At 47.8% G+C, this 25,075-nt stretch overlaps 11 protein-coding genes across 11 annotated transcripts; 5 read left to right on the top strand and 6 right to left on the bottom strand.

Moving 5' to 3' along the window:
* Window positions 1–88: 88 nt before the first annotated feature.
* Window positions 89–2,050, top strand: FSST1_000682 (Endonuclease/exonuclease/phosphatase; the record flags this gene model as incomplete). The annotated part of the gene is made up of 4 exons (XM_083233220.1): window positions 89–375; window positions 429–805; window positions 856–1,673; window positions 1,724–2,050. The coding sequence occupies 4 exons, from the start codon at window positions 89–91 to the stop codon at window positions 2,048–2,050; spliced, it is 1,809 nt and encodes a 602-aa protein (XP_083090864.1).
* Window positions 2,051–2,161: 111 nt separating this feature from the next.
* On the bottom strand, window positions 2,162–3,439 carry FSST1_000681 (DUF2461 domain-containing protein; the record flags this gene model as incomplete). The annotated part of the gene is made up of 4 exons (XM_083233208.1): window positions 2,162–2,290; window positions 2,337–2,777; window positions 2,828–2,997; window positions 3,046–3,439. The coding sequence occupies 4 exons, from the start codon at window positions 3,437–3,439 to the stop codon at window positions 2,162–2,164; spliced, it is 1,134 nt and encodes a 377-aa protein (XP_083090863.1).
* Window positions 3,440–3,835: 396 nt separating this feature from the next.
* Window positions 3,836–5,149, bottom strand: FSST1_000680 (uncharacterized protein; the record flags this gene model as incomplete). Its single annotated transcript, XM_083233197.1, has 1 exon — window positions 3,836–5,149. One exon carries the CDS (start codon window positions 5,147–5,149, stop codon window positions 3,836–3,838), a length of 1,314 nt encoding a protein of 437 aa, XP_083090862.1.
* A 768-nt stretch (window positions 5,150–5,917) lies between these two features.
* FSST1_000679 (uncharacterized protein) lies at window positions 5,918–6,568 on the top strand (the record flags this gene model as incomplete). The annotated part of the gene is made up of 1 exon (XM_083233186.1): window positions 5,918–6,568. One exon carries the CDS (start codon window positions 5,918–5,920, stop codon window positions 6,566–6,568), a length of 651 nt encoding a protein of 216 aa, XP_083090861.1.
* Window positions 6,569–7,381: 813 nt separating this feature from the next.
* FSST1_000678 (2EXR domain-containing protein) lies at window positions 7,382–8,449 on the top strand (the record flags this gene model as incomplete). The annotated part of the gene is made up of 1 exon (XM_083233175.1): window positions 7,382–8,449. The coding sequence occupies one exon, from the start codon at window positions 7,382–7,384 to the stop codon at window positions 8,447–8,449; it is 1,068 nt and encodes a 355-aa protein (XP_083090860.1).
* A 2,025-nt stretch (window positions 8,450–10,474) lies between these two features.
* Window positions 10,475–12,688, bottom strand: FSST1_000677 (Hsp70 family ATPase KAR2; the record flags this gene model as incomplete). The annotated part of the gene is made up of 5 exons (XM_083233164.1): window positions 10,475–10,660; window positions 10,718–11,962; window positions 12,018–12,258; window positions 12,315–12,499; window positions 12,554–12,688. 5 exons carry the CDS (start codon window positions 12,686–12,688, stop codon window positions 10,475–10,477), a joined length of 1,992 nt encoding a protein of 663 aa, XP_083090859.1.
* A 1,269-nt stretch (window positions 12,689–13,957) lies between these two features.
* On the bottom strand, window positions 13,958–15,037 carry FSST1_000676 (uncharacterized protein; the record flags this gene model as incomplete). The annotated part of the gene is made up of 1 exon (XM_083233154.1): window positions 13,958–15,037. The coding sequence occupies one exon, from the start codon at window positions 15,035–15,037 to the stop codon at window positions 13,958–13,960; it is 1,080 nt and encodes a 359-aa protein (XP_083090858.1).
* Window positions 15,038–16,384: 1,347 nt separating this feature from the next.
* FSST1_000675 (uncharacterized protein) lies at window positions 16,385–17,865 on the top strand (the record flags this gene model as incomplete). The annotated part of the gene is made up of 4 exons (XM_083233143.1): window positions 16,385–16,543; window positions 16,599–16,821; window positions 16,874–17,700; window positions 17,755–17,865. The coding sequence occupies 4 exons, from the start codon at window positions 16,385–16,387 to the stop codon at window positions 17,863–17,865; spliced, it is 1,320 nt and encodes a 439-aa protein (XP_083090857.1).
* Window positions 17,866–19,294: 1,429 nt separating this feature from the next.
* FSST1_000674 (uncharacterized protein) lies at window positions 19,295–20,018 on the top strand (the record flags this gene model as incomplete). The annotated part of the gene is made up of 2 exons (XM_083233132.1): window positions 19,295–19,348; window positions 19,443–20,018. 2 exons carry the CDS (start codon window positions 19,295–19,297, stop codon window positions 20,016–20,018), a joined length of 630 nt encoding a protein of 209 aa, XP_083090856.1.
* A 1,080-nt stretch (window positions 20,019–21,098) lies between these two features.
* Window positions 21,099–22,551, bottom strand: FSST1_000673 (Zn(II)2Cys6 transcription factor domain-containing protein; the record flags this gene model as incomplete). Its single annotated transcript, XM_083233122.1, has 4 exons — window positions 21,099–21,499; window positions 21,546–21,806; window positions 21,859–22,108; window positions 22,159–22,551. The coding sequence occupies 4 exons, from the start codon at window positions 22,549–22,551 to the stop codon at window positions 21,099–21,101; spliced, it is 1,305 nt and encodes a 434-aa protein (XP_083090855.1).
* Window positions 22,552–22,858: 307 nt separating this feature from the next.
* FSST1_000672 (chaperonin-containing T-complex subunit CCT5 domain-containing protein) lies at window positions 22,859–24,730 on the bottom strand (the record flags this gene model as incomplete). The annotated part of the gene is made up of 5 exons (XM_083233111.1): window positions 22,859–23,320; window positions 23,369–24,485; window positions 24,545–24,593; window positions 24,644–24,661; window positions 24,718–24,730. 5 exons carry the CDS (start codon window positions 24,728–24,730, stop codon window positions 22,859–22,861), a joined length of 1,659 nt encoding a protein of 552 aa, XP_083090854.1.
* Window positions 24,731–25,075: the final 345 nt, after the last annotated feature.

Here is a 25,075-nt window from a genome sequence, read left to right as displayed (position 1 = left end):
GAGCCATATCGTGGATACAAATAGCTGAGCATGGCCCTGACGATCAATTGAAGGGAACCAGGGACTCTCAGTCGTTCGTTCTGCAAATATGAAGCTCCAATTCCTTGTCTCTTCCCTCATCAGTCCGTTGGTCACGGCCTTGACCATTGCCGAGATCAACGGTGATCGGTACCTTTCGCCTTACCAGGGAAAGAATGTCACAGGTGTAGAGGGTCTTGTTACAGCTGTGGGTAGCAATGGGTTTTACCTGCGATCTACAAAGCCTGATCGTAGCGCTGCTACATCCGAGGGATTGTACATCTTTGGAAAGTCAGCCGTCGGCAATGTTGCTGTAGGCGACGTTATTACCCTTGATGGTTTCATTGAGGAGTACAGGTAAGTCTTGCCAAGTCAATCAGTCAGTTGAAGTATCGCTAAAACATCTCCAGATCCAACAAGGACTACGTCTACCTCACAGAGCTTTCTTCTCCCAAGAACATTGTTGTCAAATCCTCTGACAACAAGTTCAAACCCAAGGTCATCGGCAAGGATACTGGTAACCCTCCTGGAAAGCATTTCTCCAAGCTTGACGACGGCAATGTCTTTGCCGTGCCCAACAACAAGAGCCTCGTTTCAGTGGCCAACCCCAAGCTGCAGCCCAACTCGTACGGTCTCGATTTCTGGGAGAGTCTTTCTGGCGAGCTTGTCACTGTTTCCAAGGGCTATGCTCTTAGCCGACCTAACAATTTTGGCGATTTCTGGGTCAGAGGTAATTGGAAGGTCTCTGGTCTGAACAAGCAGGGTGGCTTGACTATGGTTGGCAGTGGTATGTTGATCTTGCGCACCAATTGTTGGCTTGACTGACTTGATATCTAGATGCTAACCCCGAGGCCATCGTCATTGGCTCACCTCTGGATGGTACAAAGAACCCCGACGACACCAAGCTTGGTGACTTTGTTGGCGATATCACTGGCGTTGTAACATACGCTTTTGGTTTCTACCGTATCCTTCCTCTTACTGCCGTCAAAGTCAGCAAGCGATCTAACCCAGAGCACCCTGCCGTTGGCTTCGCCAGCAAGGGATCCTGCAAGGGCATCACCGTTGCTGACTACAACACTGAGAACCTGAACCCCGATTCTGCTCACTTGCCTCTTGTTGTTAAGCAGATCGTCGAGAAGCTACGCACTCCTGACCTGATCTTCCTTCAGGAGGTTCAGGACAACAGCGGTGCTGCTAACGATGGTGTCGTATCGGCCAACAAGACCCTCGCTGCCCTTGCTGATGGTATCGAAGAGGCTAGCGGTGTCGCGTATGAGTGGGCTGAGGTTGTGCCTGACAACAACCTTGATGGTGGTCAACCCGGCGGTAACATCCGTCAGGCATACCTCTACCGTCCCGACGTTATCGAGCTTGTTAACCCCAACGAAGGCAAGGCTGGAGATGTTAATGCTGTCCTCGACGGCCCTTCGCTCAAGTTCAACCCCGGCCGTATCGATCCCGCCAACTCTGTGTGGGACAACAGCCGCAAGCCTCTTGCCGCCGAGTGGAAGCCTGTCAAGGGCACCAAGAAGTCTTTTTTCACTATCAACGTGCACTTTGGCAGCAAGGGTGGTTCATCTTCTATGCACGGCGATGCTCGTACCCCTGTCAACAAGGGTGTTGAGAAGCGCACTGAGCAGTCTAAAGTCACTGCTGTAAGTTCCCAACTCTCTTTGACGTCGCATGATAAACTAACAATCTGTAGGATTTTGTTGCACAGATCCTCAAGAAGGACAAGAAGGCTCACGTTATTGTGGCCGGTGACTTCAACGAGTTTGCTGACGTTGCACCAATCGATGCTTTCGTCGAGACCTCTGGTCTCGTTGACATCGACGATGCCGCCAAGATCCCCATGACTGAGAGATACACATACTTGTTCGACAGCAACTGTCAGGCACTTGACCACATGTTCATCAGCAAGGAATTGCGCAAGGGTATCAAGTATGAGCATATGCACATCAACACTTGGCAGGACACGGCAGGCGAGGTTAGCGACCACGATCCTAGCGTTGCTTTGTTTGATCTGTGCTAGATATAATGGCGGTATAGATATTTGTACATTATCAATTAATTCGCTTGCATAATCCAAACGTTTTCCAATCAAGAGTTATGCCTTGATGTCACATCAGTTCTGTAGTAGGATCTACTCTTCGCCACTGTTATCGTCGTCATCGGGCTCTCCTTCGGAATTCTCTTGTTCGACTTCGTCATCTTCATCGCTCTCATCATCCTGACCTGGGTCGGGCATAACAATGCTGTTCAAGAACGTAACCTGAGTGTGTGAGTCAAGTTAACAGCAGACGGAACATGCGACTTACAAATCCAATCATTGGGCGAATAATATCACTAATCTTCTCCTGCGCATCATCGCGATAGAATAGATCATCGTCAATCTGAGTCCCAACAGTGAAATTCCTCAACTTCAAAAGTGCGATGTCCCGGTGTTCTGTAGTGAAGCCTTTCGGCTTTGTCTTGAGCGCATTATTTTGGTTCTTCTCGGCGAAGGCAAGCAACGCTGCCTCTGGGTCAGACTTCTTGGCTGCTTTGGGTAGAAACATGCGCTTGAAGGCTTCGTCGTTCAGGGCACGACGCCATCGATTTGGCCGCTCGTCAATACTGGCGCGAAGCTTATGCATCTGATCACCGTCGGGACACCACAAACCACCGCCAATGAAGGATTTCTTGGGCTCGCAGTGGATGTAATAGCAGGCGTAAGGACCTTTACGGCCTGTGCGAGACCATGCAGCAGAGAAGTGAGGCTACAGTTGTGAGTAGAGATCTAGAGGGTAATCAAGGGGATCATCCGTACCTTGTATGGCGTAGGATCTTTACTGAAGCGGATGTCTCTGTGGATGCGAAAACTCAGGTCCTTGATGGGTAGCTTGGGGATTGTCTCGTCCAGATCAATCACCGATTCTGATGTACGTTCGACAAACGAGTTCCAGTCTTTTAGAGCACGCCGATACTCTTCATCATGTGCTATATATGTCAGTCGAGGTTCTAGAGTGACTGGTGTGTTGTACTAACACTTTAACCAAGGTCGCTGGTTGTTTGCTTTGAGGTCCTTCAAGAATAGCAATGTGTTCTTGTGTAACTTGAAATCTTGATATTCCACACCTTCTGTGTCTCGCAGCTTCACCAAGGGGATGAAAGTAACCTTCATAGGGGCATCTTCATCTTCCTCGTCGTCGTCGTTGTCGTCTTCCTCTGGCTCATCCTGGGCTAATTCATCTCCGTATGATTCTTCGGATTCTTCCTTTTTTAGTTGCTTCTTTGGGGGTCTTCCGCGCTTCTTTGCTGGTGGCGCATCACTCTCTTCGGTGTCATCGGTACCTTCAAAGTATTGACTTTTGGTGGATGTGCGCCGGGAAGTTCGGCGAGTGGTACTAATGGCCTCTACGGCACGTTTTCGAGGAGGCATTTCGGTGGTAGAGATAGAGTGACTCAAATAAAAGGATCAAATTTTTCATTCAATGTTATTAATGAATACCTATCTTGGAACTAGACAAAAGAAAGAGCGTTCATGTCGTCATTGTATTAGCCTGTCGCGATTACGCGTTTCAGGGGAGACACGAGGTCACGTGGAGCTTAGACAACGACTTTTGAAGTCACTTCTGTCAACTGTCACTTAAAAGTGAATCAACTTTTGCTATGTCTCCTAATATTATCGTATTCATCATTCGAAACCATTGATAGTCAAACTCCTCCGTTACCAAAAAATATCACCAATTGTCATGTGCGGGCAATAACGATCCATCTGGCCTTGACCAGAGAAGATCTCGCCAACAAGATAGTAATCTCGTCCCCTATCCGAGCCTCATGCCTTGATTGCTGCAAGTCGCTCTTTGCACGCAAACAATTTCTCCATGAAATCAATGTCCCCAAGCTTCTCAATCAGCCATTCGTTTGAACGCTGTTCATCCCCTTCTTCCATTATAGGACCAGCGACCTCGGCAAGAATGGCCCAGGTTCGTGCCGCTGCACGAAGACGATTCCAGTCCTTACTCATCATAGCAGCCAATTCTTCCTCCAGCCAGATGATTCTGCTGATTTTGGACAGTCGTGTACTCCAGTCGGCATCAAAAACTCCATCCTTTGCTTTCTTGAAGAGTTTCCCTTCGTACCTTTCCCAAGCTTCGGTAGGAATCAGAGATCTCTCTTGCTCAATACTGGCAATGGCCGACCGAAGGCGTCTCACGGCTGCTTCCTCTTGTTCGGGTGTTGGATCTCCTTGCAGTTTGTCTAGCATGCCGAGAAGCGTTGGCTTGAATTCATCCCATTGGTTTGCAGTGACATCTTTGACCACAGTAATAACGTCGAGGATGTCAGATCGGCAGAATGGGGGCAGATGATTATCAGTGCTGGTGACTGAGGCGTCTTCCATAGGAGTGTCTTCTTCAGAGTTCGAAGGCTTGGGAAACGTTGCGCTGCTGTCCGCCCCTTTCTCGTTTGACTCCTGTTGTGCGTTCGTTGTCCCATTCTTTTCAGCAGCCTTTCCACTGCTAGGGTTGGCCTCCTTGAGGTTCAGCATCTCTTGGTTAGCTGGAACAGGTGATTCTTCATTTGCAGTCGGCTCGGCGACAGTGTTGGTGTTTGTCTGCTGTGAAGTTTTGGGTGCGAGAGAGTTGTTGGCATCCTTGTCGCCTCCTTTCGTGAAAACCCTGATGCGCTTCTTGGGACTGTCCTCGGTCGCAGTTGTGGCCTTTGATGCGGCCGCTGCTTCAAGGCGCTTCTGAACCTTGCTTTTCGGGCTCTCAGGAGGACTAATCGATCTTTTCTTTCCTGAAGTCTTCTTTTTGGAATCTTTTCGACTAGACTTGTGCTCGTGACGGCCCTTCAAGACTTCGATGAACTCAGATGCAGTGTTTGCAGAATAGAGCTGGGCTCGTTTTTCATTAATTTCCATGTCAGATGAAGGTGATACCAGGCGTGTTTCGGGCTTTGAGCCATCTGTGAATAGGAGTGAGAGGCGGTTTACTCGTGTTGGGGTAGTGTGATTGCGGTTTGAGATACACTCGACGATTTTGCTACGCAGGTGAACAAACTCGGTCTCTGGATTGAGGCCTTTCAATCTGGCTTCAAGAAAGAGAGCATGGAGAGATTCAATAAATTCGTTGCTGGATTTGGTCATGATGGGCGAGGTTGTTGTTACCCAACGTTGCGGGTGAAACTTCTCACGATAGTGTGAGGATGAGAAGTCTGATGCAGAGAGAAGAAACGATTCTCTGTTTTGAACAAATGCGAACTTAGTTATTAAAAATGGCAGCTGAATAGGTGGTCGTTTGTGACAGCTGCCATCAGCTGCCAACACAAACACTCCGTATTGTCTGCGCTGCACATGGTGTTAGCAGCTGTCACGCCTGGCCATAGCATTGGCAGCATCAAAACGCATATGCCTAGGCCTACAAAAAAAGCATTGTGTTTTTCCTAACTCTATGTTATTTAAAGCCGTACACTATCGATCTTAAACAGGGAAGTGACTAGCAGGCAGCAGAAACAATAGCCTCCTATCAGTCTTGGGGTATAAAAATAAGTAGTCTAAGGAGCATAAACTGACCTACTAGTTTCGTCTCTTATGCTTCCAGCATTTTTAATACCCTGAAGAGTAGCCACAACAACATTTCCAACAAGTTCAACCGTATGTAAGTTTCGACCTTTTAGACTCTAAACTCTACTTCTCTAGAACAAACAGACTTTTGTATACTTCCTTTTGAGTATAAAATGCGCATTCTCTACCGTCTGTTGCTCCTGCCTCTGTCAACAAAACTACCCGGGTGAACACAGGTAGGTATCAACACTTTCCAAACAAAAGACTCAAAGTCAACTTCTATCTTTCATCATACCAATCACTTCTATCTCATCAATCATTACATCAATCAGAAATCATTCTTCTGTAATCATGTCAGAAAAGCCACCCGCTTTCACCGATGATTTCCTCATTCGGCAATTCAAGACCAACCCTCCGGGCAGGTACACCATCGCACTTCTTGGAACTTCCCTCTTCGGGCGCTTCAAATACTACACAGCTCATGACCGCCGCTTCAAGGAAAACCCTAACGTCTTGAACCTGGGCGGTAGCTTGGGAGCCGACAGGATCCGAAATGTTCAACGTCTTATCGACCAAGGCTTTCTTCGTTGTCTTAAGCAGCACCAGTCGAACCTCACCATCATCTACCTTCAAATGGGAGACGGCGATATCACCGAGAATGGCTTGTCAAAACCGGATGCCCAAGCCTATGGCAGAGTAGTCACCAGCCTGCGAGATAAGTTTCCAGATGCGGAGATCGTCATCACTTCGTTCTTTCAACAGCATGGATTCTACAAGCATATTATTGAGAACGCAAACGAGATGCTACGACAAATTGTTTCTCAAAGTGACGACGCAGTCTCGTTCTTGCCCTTTAGAGCTGATCACCAGGAGATCATGAGCGATGATCAAATTCACCTGACTCATGATGGATATCGAAAGTGGTATGACTTTTTACAAAGAGACATCGGCAATCGTATGCGAAGAGTGGAAGAAAGAATGAGGACCGATGTTTCGGAATAACAAGTTAGAATTAAGAAAAGGGATATCGATTCGGTTTACAGTCAAAGCGTTATACAACTCATGGTTATATCTTCATAGCGTTAATAAAGAGTAGGAAACGTTAAGATTATTGTCATTGAATGAAACTGTTCATCCTCTCCATTTGTGCGCTGGCTACTGGGTAGCACAAAAAATAGCCTCCAAAGTCTTCGGATATAAAAATAAGTAACCTAAGAACTATACCCCAAGAAGCATAAAGTGTCTTATTATTTTCGTCTCTTATGCTTCCAATTTTTCCGATACCCTGAGGGCTGGATTGTCTGCCGAGCCCGAGTCTTCTCAAGGTTTTCTCGTAAATTTAATACTGAAGGATCCATGCAGATCAAAAACCCGATATATCAAACCCAAGTTTTTCTTAATAAATGACTTTCCCAACAAGACTGCGACTGACACCTAGGTACATGCGTTTTGACTGCCACTTCCCTTTTTTAAGATTGATAGCATACGGTTTTAAATAACATAGAGTTGGGGAAAATACAACGCTTCTTCTATAGACAGGTAGGCAGAGAAGCCGAGTCGTCGTTCACATGACGAAGCTCCTTCAATGAAGCTTGATTGGAACTCTCTTACAAAATACAAACTTTACTAATTCACTACAAATAGTATATAATATCCGTCCGTCACCCAATTTCCTTTATTTCTTTTCTGTACTCGCATTCGCTAACATTGGTTTCACCCTTACTCACTTAGACCTTCTCTTACGTCGTATATCCTATCTTTGGGCTCGACGTCAACTTACTTCTTAATCACAATCTTCAAACTACGGCCTACCACATGTCTTTGTCTGTCTTCCACCCCTTCGCCAGACTACCAGTGGAACTGCGACTGCAGATCTGGGGAGTGGCATGTCTCGTATCCACTCCCTCCGATCGCCGTCTGCAGTACGTCGACGTCCAAGATGGAGAGGTAGTCTCATCACCCTGCAATTGGCATCAATATCGGGAACAAATACCTCCGCAAAGCAAAAACAGATCCTCTTACTTGATCGATGGCGGCCTTTGGAAAGCGTGCAAAGAGTCGCGGGAGGTTATCGCCCAACACTCACACTTTTACGATTGGGTCAGAATTCAAAAACAAGCCATTGTCGATAATGACTCCTTCTCCAAGTGCCCTGCGGACTGGCCTGGGGGACATGAATCTGCTCACCCTGCAATCATCGATACGTGCCAAGACGAAGACGAGTGCCGTATGCTCGTCTATCCCGCCAGAGACATCTTTTGCATCCAGGTGGAGGATTGGGTCGCTCTGCAACAACCACATTATGATCCAGAGATACGGATGTCATTTATCCGTTACAATAATGATTATCACCATGAGCTCATACCTAACAACATTACCCTCGAATTTGGTCGTAGCTGGCTTACAGATGTTCCGGACTGGATTTATGATTTGAGAATGGAGAATTCTGCGCGGGGGTACTTGTCATATCTGCTTGACAAGAATGACTCGGTTCGAATTGACGTCGAGGGGCTATGGATCATCGACAAAGAGGCTAAGTGGTTCACCAATCTTTCTAAACATCATGCTACGATGTATCGGGACTGCGATGCGGAGTATATCGAGGTCGACTGGGCCGATGTCGTTAACTATACAGGCGACGAATCACCAGCTACTGCGTCGAAATTTATTCAGAAACTTGATCGTCTCTTCATATCGAGTTCTTATCCGTCGGACGCGGATTTTGATCACTCTCTTGGACGGGGCGGCCCCGTACCTCAGGACGTTTTAAGACTTCTTGTTCGTCGGGACAACGAGGTGAAGGATCCCACGATGAGCCACGACTTCTCACAGGATGCGTTCGGCTGGGTCGTTTACATTGACGAGTATGAGGATGATGAATAGTGTAGAATGGGAGTCTCATTTAGGGCTACAAGTTGTAGTACAAGGTTTCTCTCACGGATTAATACGTCCTTCTGCGTCATTGCACTAAAAAGGCAGTGGAAACTTTGATACCCAGCGACTGACTTTTCTCCTTTTATAATTTCCTATATTCATCTATCATATGCTCTTGGATAATATTAAATACAGTAGCTTTTACTAATGAAGATGTGTCTTGCACTTCTGTGCCCAGCTGAGCTTGCTTAGTTGGTCTACTCCCCGTCAGATCTACGGGCAGAGAACTCTCTGCGTGCTATACTGCAGGGCAAGTGGGCATAAAGTGACCTACTGATTTCGTCTCTTATGCCTCCTTACCTCGACATAGCGCTTCTTGTACCATACGAAGTAACACTCCTTGATCTATTACTTGCCATATGTCAGGTAGTACTGTCACCTCAGATAGTAAAGGAACTAACCATGGAAGAATGGCAAGATTAAAGAAGTCAAGAGAGCTAACTGTTCTTGTTCGAAGCAATCGAATGTTTGGAAAGTCCTGGTTGCTTGTCTTTATCAGTTAAGGGGTAAAAACGATAGTATGGGCATAGAGTCTAGACATGGTTGCGTCGTTATGAGTTTAGGTACTACTGAGTACCTTCCTGGGTAATAGTTTGTCGGGAGGTAGGTGTTCTGAGCTTCCAAGCCGCCGTCAAATCATACAGACCCGATATTGAAGCAAGATACGCAAATGGGAAGATTGATGAGAGAAGACGGGATGCATATTTGGAGGCCATCGACGCGTACTGGGCACTATACTCAGTCGTGGATGCGAATGGGAACCCAACTTTGACTAAATACGCATGGAACAAGGCATTGAAGCTATGGGAAGATCAGAACAAGATTCTTGATCCACCCGAGAACCCAAAGAAGCGGTATAAGGTTGGAAAGTGGGATGATATTGAGTAATGGAAGTGGATTGAACAGCCAACGTGACCTATCTACGGCGCGGGTGAGTTTGTTGCCGGCACTGCTGAGCCAACGTGCCAGAGTCGCTGTGCGTTATGGGTTGGGATGGAGGGAAGGGCGACGAAGTCGGACTCCCACAACCTCCACGCGGTGTCGCCCGGGGACCTGGTCCGATGGACTGCAGGCAATGTGGGAGACGCACTTAACGGTTTGTTGAATCGTGGCTATCATTCCTGGAGTTGATGGAAGGCTTCGCTAACGCATTATGCAGTCACAGCCCCGGCCTCAGGGTATCAGAAAAATTGTCCACTAGAAGCATAAGAGGCTCAGTTCCAGTACAACAATGTGTCAGCACAGCAGTCAAGATTTTGGGATTTTGTAAATATGACGATGTAGCCTCCCTTGGAACTACGAGTCCTATGTATACCTTGACCCTGCCCGTAAGCAGTACCAGGCTCTGAGCTTTCCCTCCATTAGATCGGTTGGTTAGATGAGACAGCTTGTTGTCCGCGACACCTGTATCAGAATGAATCCCTAACCTGGTACCGGATCACACGAGCCATTGCCCTTAGGCTACTTATTTTCATATCCTAAGACTTAAGAGGCCATTTTTTCTGCTAATTAAGTGCAGCTTTAAGTTTGATAGACCAATTCTCTACATGAGCAACAACCAAACTCTATGACGAGAGGGCGATAAGAGAGGCTTCTGTACGCACAGTAGCTTCTTCCTCCTGCAACTCACCATCGAGCACCTCCAAACTCGTCCAAATACCAAGCTGGCAGTCAGTCGATCTCTCGTCCATCCGGTGCTACATGTACATCAAAAGGCATGGATTAATAGACTGGTGACCCTGCTTGAGATCTGACCAAGTGAAGTAACATTAGGCAACAAAAGCATATTCATTAGACGTGGCACAAATAGGTTCAAACCATATCACTCATGCAAGCCAAGCCAAGTTGAATACATCATTGGCTGAAAATCATCATAACATTGCGCTATCTACTTTGCATACTGCGCAGGGAAGCTCCAACCAAACACCAGAATGGTTTTATTTATGTTCTTTTCCCAAACATCAGTCTATGCGTTTACAACTCATCGTGGATGTTGTCATCCTGCTCGCTACCAGAGTCACCAGTTCCCTGGTACATCTTGGAGGTGATGGGGTAGGCGACGTTGGACAGCTTCTCCTTCTGCTCCTCGAAGTCCTCGGCGGTGGCGTCAGCGCCGTGCTCGTCGAGCCACTCGTTGGTCTCCTTGACAGCATCGAGGATCTGGAATTTGTTAGCATGTGCTTTGCTTTCGTTGTTATGAGTATTTTGTAAACTTACAGTCTCCTTATCCTCCTCGTCGATCTTGCCACCAAGACCCTCCTCATCGTTGGCCTGGTTCTTGAGGGAGAAAGCGTAGTTCTCAAGGGCGTTTCGGGCCTCAATGCGCTCACGGGTAGCCTTATCCTCCTCAGCGTACTTCTCAGCCTCGGCAACCATGCGCTCGATCTCCTCAGGAGTGAGACGGCCCTTGTCGTTGGTGATAGTGATAGACTCCTGCTTGCCAGTGCCCTTGTCGTGGGCAGAGACCTTGAGGATACCGTTGGCGTCGAGCTCGAAAGAGACCTCGATCTGAGGGACACCACGAGGGGCAGGGGGGATACCGGTAAGCTCGAACTTTCCGAGGATGTTGTTATCCTTGGTAAGAGATCGCTCACCCTCGAAGACCTGGATAAGAACCACGGGCTGGTTATCGGCAGCAGTGGAGAAGATCTGGCTCTTGCGGGTAGGGATAGCGGTGTTACGGGGAATCAGCTTGGTCATGACACCACCAGTGGTCTCAATACCGAGGGTAAGAGGGTTGACATCCATGAGGACGACACCGGAAGTACCCTCCTCGCCGGAAAGAACACCGGCCTGAACAGCGGCACCGAAAGCGACAGCCTCATCGGGGTTGATACCCTTGGAAGCCTTCTTGTTGAAGAAGTCCTCAATGAGCTGCTGAACCTTGGGGATACGGGTGGAACCACCGACAAGAACGATGTCGTCAATTTCGGACTTCTTGAGCTTGGCGTCCTTGAGAACCTGCTCAACAGGCTTCATGGTCTTCTTGAAGAGGTCAATGTTGAGTTCCTCGAACTTGGCCTGGGTAAGGGTCTCGGAGAAATCCTTGCCGGCGTGGAAAGCCTCGATCTCGATACGGGTGCTCTTCTGAGAAGACAGAGTACGCTTGGCCTTCTCGGCCTCACGCTTGAGCTTACCCATGGCCTTGAGGTCCTTGGTGATGTCGACGTTGTTCTTCTGGTTGTACTGCTTGGCGAAGTAGTTGATGACACGCTGGTCGAAATCCTCACCACCAAGGTGAGTGTCACCAGCGGTAGCAAGAACCTCGAAGATACCGTCGTCAATGGAGAGGAGAGAGACATCGAAAGTACCACCACCAAGATCGTAGACAATGATCTGGCGCTCACCGTCGTTCTTGTCAAGACCGTAGGCGATAGCGGCGGCGGTGGGCTCGTTGACAATTCGGAGGACGTTGAGACCGGCGATAACACCGGCGTCCTTGGTGGCCTGTCGCTGGTTGTCCTGTGGAGGGGTTAGCTGGCTGGTCGTGCAAAGAAGCTGAGCTGCTGAAACTTACGTTGAAGTAGGCGGGGACGGTAACGACGGCGTGGGTGACCTTCTTACCGAGGTAGCCCTCGGCGACCTCCTTCATCTTTCCGAGAACCATAGCAGAAATCTCCTCAGGAGTGAACTGCTTCTTGGCACCATCGACCTCAACCTGGACGACGGGACGGTCATCACGGTTGACAACCTTGAAGGGGAAGTGCTTGATATCTCCCTGGAGGGTCTTCTCGGAGTACTTGCGGCCAATGAGACGCCTGAAGAGTAGATGTTAGCGATTGTTGGAGTGCAGAGAAGTCAGGGGAGTGCATACTTGATATCGTAGATGGTGTTGGTGGGGTTAGCGGCGGCCTGGTTCTTGGCGGCGTCTCCAACGAGACGCTCATCCTCGGTGAAGGCGACGTAGGAAGGAGTAATTCGGTTACCCTGATCGTTGACGAGAATCTCGACCTTGCCCTTCTGCATCACACCGACACAGCTGTAAGTAGTTCCCAAATCCTGTGGGAGTCGGTTAGCGGGGTCAAGTCATGATGGGAGTTGGGAGAAACGTACAATACCAATGACAGTGCCGTAGCTGTCAACATCGTCAGCCTGAACGGTCTGAACGAAGGCGAGAGGAGAGAAGAGGAGGGCGATCCAACAAAGGAGTCCCAGGCCAAGGGCCATTGAGCTCCTTGAACGAGCCATGATGAGCTCTGTGTATGTAGTTGCTTTACTGATTGGCAGTGCAACAAGACTTTATGATGGGAAAAGAAAAGAAAAACAAATCAATCTATGATCAAGCAAAGGCTGTCTCTTGCCTTGCACACAGATTTTATGAATTGTTGAGAGAAGGGGGTATCTTTGAATGTTGGAAGAAGCGGGTTAGAGAAGAGGAAAGGCCGACAACTTATTAAGTAAGGTGCTCTTCGGTTGTCGTGTCTCCAAAAAAAGTTGAGGTGTCCAAATGGCACAAAAGGCCAGATTTCACATCATTCGTAGCCCCACGTGACAGGGGTCTCTTTTTCGGGAGTGGGGCTTTGGCACTGTACATGCCGCCCTTTGGAGGTTACTCTCCCTGAAAATTTAGTGGGGGAGATACTTTTGTACAGTGTTTGTAGGACAAGGCTGTCGAACCCCTGGCACACTTAAACAGTGAGCGCCTCAATCACAGGGGTTATTTACAGCGCCACCATGATTTAGTGATGAGAGAACATGTTGGAATATACGGAAGATCGTGATGCTTTCTATGGCTTTCTATAATCAGTGACTCACATCAGCTTCTGCCTGTGATTAATGCAACATTGAGAGAGGCAAGTATCAATTGATACATTAAAGGGAATGTGCAATGTTTTATCGGGATATATTCCGTGAATAGAGGAGACTTGGCCTCTCAACTCCAGATTCGAGAATATTCCCGCCGTTCATGGCTCAGTGGGTCTCTTTCGGAGCCTAGGTACCGAATGTGTCCTGTTTTGGTGACTACAATAGAGGATCCTCATATCCCTTAATATTGTGTATTACATACAAGTTCCCTTGAAATGACTAGAATGGCTGGTCGTTGATACTAAAGTTGGGTTTCATGATAGGCCACGTTGAAGTTTATCCCGAACTGGAGATTCCTTGAATTGTGGTTGGTTGATGATGGGTCATGGTACCCACTGCAGCTACCCTAGAACAATCAGCATGGGACAAAGGACACGAAATCAACGTAAACCTTGATGCAGCATGATGCAGCCATTCTTCAGCTGGAATTGATTATATATGATATCAACTTACTTCGCCCTTCGCTCTGCATCTAAAAGTCATAACAAAGTTATTATATGAACTCTATCGCATTATGACTGTATACTATCCACGTGAGGAACAAAGACAGACTGTTGCTTGTCTCATCAGATATACCAAGAATACTTCAAACTCTTCGCCTACGCTTCTTGAACCAAAACAAGAACAAACAAAAATTCTGACAAACCCAATCTACATCAGTTGCTTTCCTAATTCGTCAGGGATTCTATATATCTCTCCCGTCTTGTCATCTTGAAGCCAGTGTTGCTCTGGAAGTATGGTAGGGTTGGGGTCTTTGATCGGCTGGATCAGAGTTCGATGCTCATGATGGTGAATCGACAGCGTGCGTTTCGGCTCATATATCGTATGCACGTGCGGTTTAATGGTTTCCTGAACCACCGGTTCTCGGTCTTGGTGAACTGTCCGGTCAAAGTCCAGGCTATTCTGTAGGTGGAAGTTGGCTTCACCGTTTGTGCTGGCTTGAACTTCCTCGTTGATGCGATCGAACTCGGCGTCTCGAGAATGGATGGCTTCCAAATTGTGTTTGGCTTTGGCCTCTTGGCTGGTGTTGGCTTCAAGGTTAACGTCAGACTCTTGAGATAAGGGCTCGATGTGTGTTGATGCTTTCTCAGGACCTTCTTGCCCGATCGCAAGCCGTGAGAGCTTCGCTTGCGCAGTATCGACCTCTTGGACGTATTCAAAAGGTGTCAAAGGGGCGATATCTATCTCAGGAAGCTCCGACTCTTGCCGCGAGACAGCTAGACGGGAAAGCCTTCTCTCGAGTTCAACCGCATCAGGTGAGTTGGCTGGCCTTGTGTCTTGGTGTGTTGTATGGTTCGCGTTCTCCTGTTTCGGTTGATCTTGCCGAGCAGCTTGGTCCGAGATACCATCGAAATAATCTTTGCCTTGGACATTACCATCAGCGGTTTGATCATCGGCGTCTTCCGATTTGATACCGGGACGTTGACGCTCTAATCTGGGAGTTTTGGGCTCTAAATCTGCCTCCAACGGCTGAATCGCTGGATGTACATTGGACGCCTGTGTCTGGTGGACGTCATGACTATCTTGTCGTTCTGTCTTTGAGCTTCGACTCAAGAGACTCAATGACTTCCGATGGCGTGGCTGTGACTTTCTACTCGAGGAATTCAGACTGTTTCTGTTGCTTGAAGGCTGTGAGTCTGCACCCTCAGGTGTGTCTCTTTTTTCATCTTTGTTTCTATGGAGCAGACGTGAAGCTCGCTTCTTGATGGCATCTTTGAGACGACCCGCCATTAGAGCCGGGTACACGTATGAGTGGAAAGAAGGTGCTCAAAGATAACAGGATAAGGGGAGGGATATGCAAAAACAAGGAAGAGATCAACTGAAGTTAGGGAGACTTGTTTGTGTATTAGTGATACTATAGAATGGTATAGACTATTGATAGGGTAGTTTGCCACGCAAGGGTCAATTGTGTTGGTTGATTGCCTGCCTCCCTAGTCGGAGAAAAGCTGAGGTCTTAGATTTCTGAGGCCATCCATCAGACCAGATCAGGCCAGACCAGGCCCAGCCCGTTCCAGCCAAACTTGAATCAACTCTATTTGATTCAGAAGAACCTCATGTCATCATCAATGGGCCCGATGCATAACGCATACTTACATCATCTCACTCCAGGATCAGAAAAGTGAGCCACTAGATGCAAAGTAGACGAAATTAGCAAATCAGTTTATGCTTTCTTAGACAATACGCTTGGATCATTTATTTTTGCATCCTCTAGCTCCGAGGTCAACATTTCTGGTGCCCTTAGCTGCTCTACTGCAATCGATCGCGATGTCAACAGCAGGTCAAGATCACACTCCCGGGATCAACGGCGAGGATCATGGTGGAAGTTTGCGTATCTGAGGCTCTATGACATCTTTCATCTTAGCTAGAGTCGCGCTAGTAGATGCTTAGCTATGCTAATCTGAGAGCTAGTCTCAGCCACTCGCCCACAACACGCTCATCACTTCCCCTTTCCCCATGTCATGCTATATCCGAACGGAGAAATTGGGGACGAGGGTATCGCCAGAAACGAATACTGCTTGCGGATCAACCTCTATGGGGCAATCGTATATGCTTGACCCGCCAACTTGGGTGGGTGAGACAGGGCTTTGTCACACCGGAGCAGCTGTCCCGCGAGCAATCACCGATCGTGACGTTGATAATCCCTGAACTCAGCTGAACAGGACGAAAGCTGATTGCTTGTAATTGTTTCTCTGCCGCAAGTGCGCTAAGGGAGGTTGACGTGTGCAATGATCGGTCATAAGAGGGGAACAAGATCAAGATGCGTACCGAATGAAGATCGCGGGATGACATGGAAGGCTTGGAAGCTCATCATCATCATCATTGAAGTCACAATTACCATGTGGCCCACACACTAATGTTCGAAGCCGGGCCTCCCTTTGGAACTCACCGTTTGGTTGAGACCTTTAGATTCTGAACCGGAAGCTCACATGCGATGACGTCCACGATGCTCACAATTTATACGTCGTGTGCTATATAAGATTGATAAATGCACCTCGAATTGTTCTTACTTTATTCTCATCATCACTCTCCCGCCACATCATCAACAGAAACTCAACTCAACAACCCAAATCAACCACAATGGAGAAAGCAAAGTCTGCCGTTTCTAGCTTCCTTTCCAATGACGGAAAACACAAAACTACTGTTACGGAAGAATTGAACAGCCATGTCACCCAGGAGGCCAAGAAAAGTCACCAACACGAGCAAGTGACGACCGCATTGGATAAAGAAGTCCATCAGGTGAGTGAATACTATTGTTGACAAAAAACCCTGAACCTAATCCCATGATTTACAGGATCATCACCACACAACCATTCAACCTCTGGCGCATAGAGAAGTGCTGCCGGAACAACACCACCATGATCTCAAAGCAGTTCAGCATAAGGAATTCCATCACGGCAATGAACAGGACACGCGGGCTACTCTTGATCGAGAGGCTGCCAAGTTCCGCGATACTACCGAAACACATGCCACAACCCATTCCACAGAGACTGCTCCTACCGTTACTGGCGAACGAAGTAAGTATTCCATCAAGCCGGATTATAGCATTAACGGCTAACGCGTGAATAGTTCATCACCATATCCATGAAAGAATACAGCCTGTAATCCAGAAGGAAACGATTCAGAACCATGTGGTGCATACAACCATTCCGATTCATGAAGTTCATCATAACGAAAGCATTTACCATGGAACTTCCACGCTTCCCACCAAGACTCTAGATGAGTTTACCTCCGAGCGCGGTGGTCTTGGTGAGAGAGCTGCCCAGAAACTTACTGAGTTCGAGGGATGCCCTAAGCCTTATCGACAAGAACTCCAGAATGAGCAGCTTGAAGGTGACAGGAACATGCACCTCCACGGCCATGGTGACAATTATGGCGAGAACCAGGCCCACTCTGGCCGTGAGGGTCATGGAATTGGCCATACTGCTGAAGGTCTTGCTGCAGGCGGTATGGCTGGAGCTGGCGCCACTGCCGCTTCCCGCAAGCACCGTCATGGTCTCGGCCACAAGGATCGTCGAGGATCCGGCTCTAGCAGCAGCTCCATGAGCTCTAGCGACGAAGAATCCCGCGGTTTGGGCAAGTCTTCCAAACACAAGAACCGAGGCCTTGGCAGCTCCACCGGCACAGGAGTTGGAGCTGGTGCTGCTGCAGCCGCTGCAGGCGCCGCTCACAACCAGCACCAAGGCCGTGAGGGAGGTATCCCCGGCACTTCTGGAGTTGGTTCAGGCATGGGATCTACTGGTATGATGGGCAACACTAGCACCATGGGCGCCAACAGGGGTAGTATTGGAAATCCCAACACTGCCGGCCTTGACAAGTCCCACGCTGGCGGCGAGTACGATTCCATGAAGACTGGAGGTCTTCACAATGACCCTCTCAAGAGCAACTCTTCTCATGTAAGTTTATATTGAGGATATTTGTAAAACACGGCACGTTCTAATCATTCATAGGCCCGCGGCGACTCTGGTGTCGGAATGGAACAGAAGAAGCCATCACTCCTTGACCGTCTTAACCCCATGAAGGATGCTGATGGTGATGGCAAGAAGGGACTGTTGGACTAAATGGCTGAATTATTCAATCTTGATTAATACTTAATGTATGGTTAGTGATAACATGCGATATATGACGCGATCTTAGCTTAGTATTTCATTTAACATTTTTCTCAATTACTCCTCTTTGCACCATGACACATTGATTACATACACTGCATAATGAGCAGAAGCTTCTTGTGGAGTATGTCTTCTTTTGTAACGAATTGTGTAGGTTTTCTAGCGTTGAAGAAGTGCCCGATCTCATAAACCCATTAGATGTGCCCAGACAGTTGGTGAGAACAGCAACTCATTCGTGGCTGAAATCCTAACTTCTGGTCATTAACAGGAGGCTTGCTAAACAGAGTTCCGAATTTACACTGATACATTGCTATGCAACCTTCTCATACGCCAAACTTTTTAGGCTGGTATGATATAAGACGAAGCATGTTCGCAAGTATGACATACAGCTTGACCAACTTCATGTGCCCCTGCCAAGTTTACGATCTCAGATATCACAAAACAACCATTAAGGTCGATCTAAGGTTGACCCCCTCTAAGAAGGCGAAGTGCTAATGGCACATCCATAGCCAAGACCAGACAAACGATACACCTCCTCGGCGATTGTACCTTCGTATTTCTTGCCGATACAGTTGAGGAAATTGGTGACGAGAAGCAGATGGGGGCTCTCCGGGCGGCCTGACGTCGTGGCAGTGCAATCGGCCTCAATAGAGGAATACGATCAATATACATGTCAAACCAAGATCGCAGAATAACATAGAAGGCCTAAGGTTCTCAGCGTTTTCGTCATTGCAGTTATGGGGTTTTGTTGTCTACACACTAGAAGCTCTTAAGAGCTTACCGTGAGCTGAGATCTTTAGAGTCTGAACTAGAAGCTCAACTACGAGGCCATGATCCCTGACTGGAAGTGCGGAATGTCTTGTCGCAGTTGGCGTCCGTATTATCATCTGTGAAGCTTATATCCATATGTAGTTTAGTATTTGAATAAGTAGAAAAGAATCCATTCATATCACTATGAACCATACAGTATAAATTTGGAACTGCGCATTCCTCAGCGCATCTGGAGAATTGGCCGCTGGAAGCATTAGGGACGAAATTAGTCAATTTATGCTATTTAGACCGGACTTCTTAGGCTGTTTATCCTTGTACCATAATACTTAGGAACTCAACTTCTTTGTTGTCAACTAGCTGATGCCTATTTGGTAGCTGTGTCCTTGTTCTCGCTGCTATCCTTAATCTCCTTATCTTTGTCTTTGTTTGGCTTACACTCGACCACGGCCACGCGCCCTGCATCAACAAGTGACTTATGGACATCCTTCAATATCCGGGCCTTCTGGAAGGACAACTCATTGAGAAATCAAAGCAGGCCTGGTTACAATGGGGATGAAGCCACGGCTGCCAGCTTCTTCACGCAAGAGTAACATAGCCAGGAGCGCAGGCAATGACTTTCCAAGACCCATTGCATCGCCAAATATGGCGTCTTGGAACTGAGAGTGTACAGTCTTGCAGAAGTGTCATTGTCCTCTCTGCCTTGCCTTTGTCTTTGCCCTTGTATTCCACCGCGTCGATGCTATTAAAGATGACGAGAGGACACTTGTGTCGTCGACTGCCGCAACTCCTTCTGTCAAGTCGATCCTGTCACGCACTCGAAGAGGAACTACGACCAGATCAAGGCCGCGTTCAACTTCCTCGCCGAATTTGTCAAGACCAAGCAGGTTAGCCCTGCTGATGTTCTCATCATTGCGCCATATAGTGCCATGGTCAGTGCTATTAAAGGCTTCTACAAGAAGCGAGAATACGAGGTCCTTAAGGAGATGCGACCTCCATCTACAGTTGATGCCATCCAGGGCCAAGAGGCAGACATGGTCGTTGTTATTACAGCGACTACTAAGTATTCCGGTCCTGGCTTCACTGCGGACGAGCGTCGACTTAACGTTATGTTAAGTCGACACAAGTGTGCTCTCGTAATCTTTAGTGACATCGACACGGTCAAGTACAAGGGCAAGGGCAAGATAGAGGTGGTAATGTCACCCTCTGGAGAAGTGTCATTCCAGAAGGCTCGCATGTTGAAGGGTGTCCACAAGTCGCTTGTTAATGCAGGGCGCGTGGCCGTGGTAGAGTGTAGGCCAAACAAGCGCAAGAGTATGGGCAAGGACGACAGATGAGGCCAGGGGGAAAGTTAAGGATGCAGCAGCCAAACAGACATAGCTAAAGAAATGAGAATTACACGGCAGTGCTGCTGAACATATGCCTTCTAGTCGCTTCATCTTGATGTGTAAAGCACTGTAGACGTCATCTTGATGTTTCCCCCTTTTTGGGGCTGATTGTACCACCGCGGCGGGGGGCCACCCCCGGGAGACCCCTCGCCTTCTTCCTATCATTGAATCTCTCAACTGTATACAGGATATACGGGGGCAACATCATCGATAAGGCGTCTCATTCGTCTAATCTTGGTTATGGATGTGCGACTAGCACTCCTTTCCCAGGGGGTGAACATTAGATCGTTTTGTTGTGGTTGCTCGTGGTATATGAGATCATAGATCTATTTAAGTAAATATATCTCAATTTACATAGTACAATAGTCAAATGGCTAGTAGTATAACCAAGGTCTCCGAGCCCCTATTTGACCAGCCCTCCATGAAATCCCCACCATAAAAGACGTCGCGAATGTCAAGTTATAAATTGTGCATACCAAAGATTCAGCAAATAACAAACCGACCCCCCTCCACCCTAAGGAAGTACACGACCCTTAATGCTGACTTCTTTATACTAGGTGAGGAGGCAAGGCAGAGCCTCAGGCTTGACGCAGGACTTCTTTCGTTGCCTCTTCTTCTTGCTGGGCTTCTTCCTCCCAGGTCTCTCAAAGGGATTTGATCAATCTTTATAGAGGGGATTTGATACACAAAATGTCCTTTAAATGTTACTATAAGAAACGTATTTGTAAAATTGTTGATAGTTATTGTACGTAGATATGACTTGCATGTATATTCATTGTAGGAAAGTAAAATTAAACAGTTAACCTGCTGAACACTATATTAGAGATAGTCCCCTATGAATAGTCTTTCTCAACTTGAGCTTATAGATATTAATATCTTCCTAAAGATCAACACATAATCTACGCTCTGGTTTCTCATGACTACTTTAAAGCCAGCAACACCAAGTCCAGTTCGCCATGTTCAAACATTGGCAAAGACTCAGCTTGGCGTCACTTTCCAGGCTACGTCTGCGTCCAAGACCAAGTAGATTTACGACACAATAAAAGACATCGTATCTCCCTCTTGCATTATTGCTGTACCGTTACTAAGCAAGAATGGCTTCCAAACCTGATCCTCATCATCAAACGAGTAATTCAAACTGTTGATGAATCTCAGGGGCCACTCGCTGTACTCGTAATACTCCAAGGGGAGATTGTTGTGAATATTTAGCACCCAAAGTTTGGATGTGGCTTTCCTACAATGGTAGCCTTTCTGGCCTTTTGAGGACCTTTTGTCGCCTTCGACCGCTTTGCGACTCATGACAAACTCCAAAACAAGCATGTGCATGATAACGAGCTGAGAAGAATAGTTTTCGGCATCGATGAACGACGTGAAATCGTTGCTGTTGAGATGACCCAGCCCATCGTAGAGAAAAGCAAGTTCACGGTAGCCTAATAGTCAGCATGTGTAAAATAAAGAATGTCTGTATAGTCTTACTTTCAGCAGGATTCGTAGACGCAAGAGTTGCGATCCTTTGCATATGCCCCAGATACTGCAACTCAGCAACGCTATGGCATAGAGGTCCCAGTTTTTGAACACTTTGACAAAACCCTTCAGCTATGACTTTGTCTAAATAGTGATTTGTTTGGCTGTCTTCGTGAACGATAGCTTTTATCTTATCCAGATAACTCACTCTGCCAAATGTTTTAAAGATCGTGTGATCCAAGTCGACAGAAGGTTGCGTTCCGACAAGCCAGCCTGATCCAACAGCTTAGTCTATGTACAAAGAGCCGAAAGAGAAAAAACCTACAGCCTCGAACCATTGTGAGAAAGTCAACAAGTCCATCGGTCATGTATGCGGATTGAAATGTCAAATTGAGCATTGCACCAAACGCTGCTTCAACATCTTGTTGAGTGAAGCTAGCTTTTGTGAGGTATTTGTTCAGTGCACTGATTGCAATGACTCGATGTTTCAATGCGGCTCTCTCGTATCCAGAAGGTGTTAATAATCCTAAATGAGATGCACCAAGCCCAAGCATTGAGTGCAACAAAAAATCGTACTGTATTCCTGTCAGCCGGATCATGCTTACAATCTCTACATTGAACTCACCTGATGCGAAAGCTGAGAAGCTTGCTGCCACACAGTGAAGCCATCGATGGGGAGAGAAGGATATGCCTCGAATAGAAAATGTCGAAAAAAGTTTAGGTCGTTTACATCGAACATGACTGGGCCAGTCCGTAATGGCTTTGACACCGTTGTCGTTGAGGTTTGACGTCCAGGCTTGTTCAAGTACTGGCAATCTAGGCCCAGTCGATAACAAGCACCGCATTCTGGGGTGATCAGGTCACATTTCACTCTTCTTCTCTTGCAACTAGAGCAGCCGGCTCGAGATTTGGTGTGGCCTTTTCGGGGAATGGGTCGTCTTTTGGTTATGGCTGTTGGATTGTCGGCATCGGCCGATAACTCCGGAGAAGTAGATGTAGTAGCCTCAGTAAGTTGCATTACAAATTGCCAACATACCAGGCTGTTTTCGCAATCTAAAGTAGAGATATACTCAGCTGTAGTTCAAGATGTTTACTATTGACGGGTAAAGGCGCGTAAGCCTCCGAACCCTGTCAGATGTTCTCCAAACAGCATCCAATCATATCATTCATATCACATCAAATTTGGCACAATAGGAAAACATCAACAAGATGAGGAATATACAGCACTTTTGATTATACATCCATGGATATCATCTACCTGCATAGCCAATCCTCAAATGACGAGATTGATAAGTATGCATTTGTTCATTGCCCATCTATATCGTCTAAAAGTCGTTGTCATCCGCTCCTGAAACAATAACGTTGTTGACCTTGAGGACCATGCGACATAATTGTGTGGCAAGCTGGAGCTGCTGCTTCTTGCCGATAAGAGGGTCAATAACAAAGGCCTCCTTCATGTTGTTGTCACCACGTCCCATACAGTCGACACCAAGCTTGCCACGGCCATCGGGTCCAGCCTTGACCTGTTGGCTCTTGACTTCGGCAAGAGTAGCGATAGGGTTGAGACCACTGTTCTCGGCTAGTGTCATGGGGACGGTGTCGAGAGCCTCGGAGAAAGCGCGCATGGCGTACTGCTCAAGACCGGGAGTCTTGACAGCCTCGTCCTCGACAGCCAAAGAGCAAGCAATCTCGGCAGCACCACCACCGTAGACAACGCGGTTATCACGGACCAGGTTTCGCACCACGCAAAGAGCATCGTGCAGAGATCGCTTAGCCTCATCGATAATCTAGGTTTATTAGCATCTTTTTCACCCAAAGCAATAAATAGGACTTACCATCTTGTTGCTACCGCGGACAAAGACTGTAACAGCCCGGGTGTTGGCGCACTCCTCAATGACAAGCATCTTCTCCCGTGTTGTACCGAAGGACATCTCTCGGACAATGCCAGCCGTACCGAGCTTGGCTGCGGAAAGGTCCTCGAATCTGGGGACTATTCGGCCGTTGGTTGCGATAGCAATCAGCTCAATCTCAGGCCCACCGACCCATCGAACAGCTGGTAGCTCATTCTGGAGGAGGAGATGGTTGGCCTCATCATCGAAACCCCACTGGCAAATAGCCAGGTTGGCACCTGTATCCTTGATCTGCTGAATCATCTCGATAAACTTCTCCTTTTCGTAGTTTTGAAGCTTCTTGAACTCCTCGACGCTGGTGATGTCGAGGTGGTGCTTGGTCTTGGGCTTGGGGGGCTCGAAAGCGCATGTCAGGATGGCAATCTTAGCATCTCGGACTTCTGAGGGCATCTGGGGGTGAGAGAAGTCCTTGTCGACAATAACACCCTTGACAAGGAGGGTATCCTCGAGAGCGCCTCCGACCTTTCCATCAACCTTGATCAGCTCGAAATCGACATCCTTTCGCTCGAGGTCGGCAACGGATAGAACGGCGTCAACAGCGATGTTGGCGAATTGGTCATGGGCCTTGGAGACAATCTTGCTGCCCAAGCTTGTTCGTGCAACCTTGACAAGGTTAGAGGTCTCTTCGCGGGAGAACTCGATTGTGTCTGAAATCTTATCGAGCTCGGCAACAGCAATATCGCAGGCTTGGTCGTAACCGTCGGCGATTCGGATGGGGTGGATTCCCTTGTCGATCAGGTCGGCAGCCTGCTCCAAGAGAGCACCGGCAAGAACAACGACACCAGTGGTACCGTCACCAATCTCATCGTCCTGGGACTTGGAGAGCTCAACCAGTAGCTTGGCAACATGGTTGGTAATCTCCATCTGTTGCAGGATAGTGGCGCCATCGTTTGTCACAGTGATGTCTCCATCGGGTGAGATAAGGATCTTGTCGAGTCCACGAGGACCAAGAGACGACTTGACGATATTTGCGACGGTTCGAGCGGCGAGAATATGCGACTTGACGGCTTCGTTACCAAACTGGCGCTTCTTCCTCCCCTGACTAGAAATATGTTAGGCGAGTTGAATCGACGGTGAGTGTTGGGATGAGGATAAACGTACTCTCGAACGACGATAAAAGGACGGCCTTGCTCATCCTTCATCACCGCCGCTGTTATTGTTAGCTGGGAGCCTCGATCATGGCAAGTCGTTCGTAAATACCGTTGGACATATCCAAATCTGTCCCCTCGTTAGCTACCCCTCGTCCCTCGTTGACAAAAGTGTGCAGGACTCACTTAATCCGTCCATGTTGATTGTGTCCTTTCCACCCGTGGGGAGCTGTATCCGTAAGAATTATGTGGTTTACGGTGATATCGAAAAGTCCCCTCGAAAGTTGGTGGGAGTCAGGAGCTTGTATCGTTTTCTTGGTCGGTCCAATACTAATCCTCCCACCTTCCAATTTTTTGAAGATTTGGGTGCCTTGCACACCGATTCGGGGGCGGGGCGGGGAAACGAGATAGTCCGGGATGGACTTCAGGGGCTCTGCTTGGAGCTAGAGGTTTGGGCTATCAACCCCGCTAAACCTCAGCGCCTCAGGTCAGGCTGGCATCCATGGAATCAGTCTGTGACTTCATAGCCTAGGTGACCCCACCA

Source organism: Fusarium sambucinum, chromosome IV (assembly GCF_050947815.1).
Source record: "Fusarium sambucinum isolate potato_lamoka chromosome IV, whole genome shotgun sequence".
NCBI classification, from domain to species: domain Eukaryota; kingdom Fungi; phylum Ascomycota; class Sordariomycetes; order Hypocreales; family Nectriaceae; genus Fusarium; species Fusarium sambucinum.
Note: the sequence above shows the minus strand (reverse complement) of the source record. Positions and strands in the feature narration are given on the sequence as shown.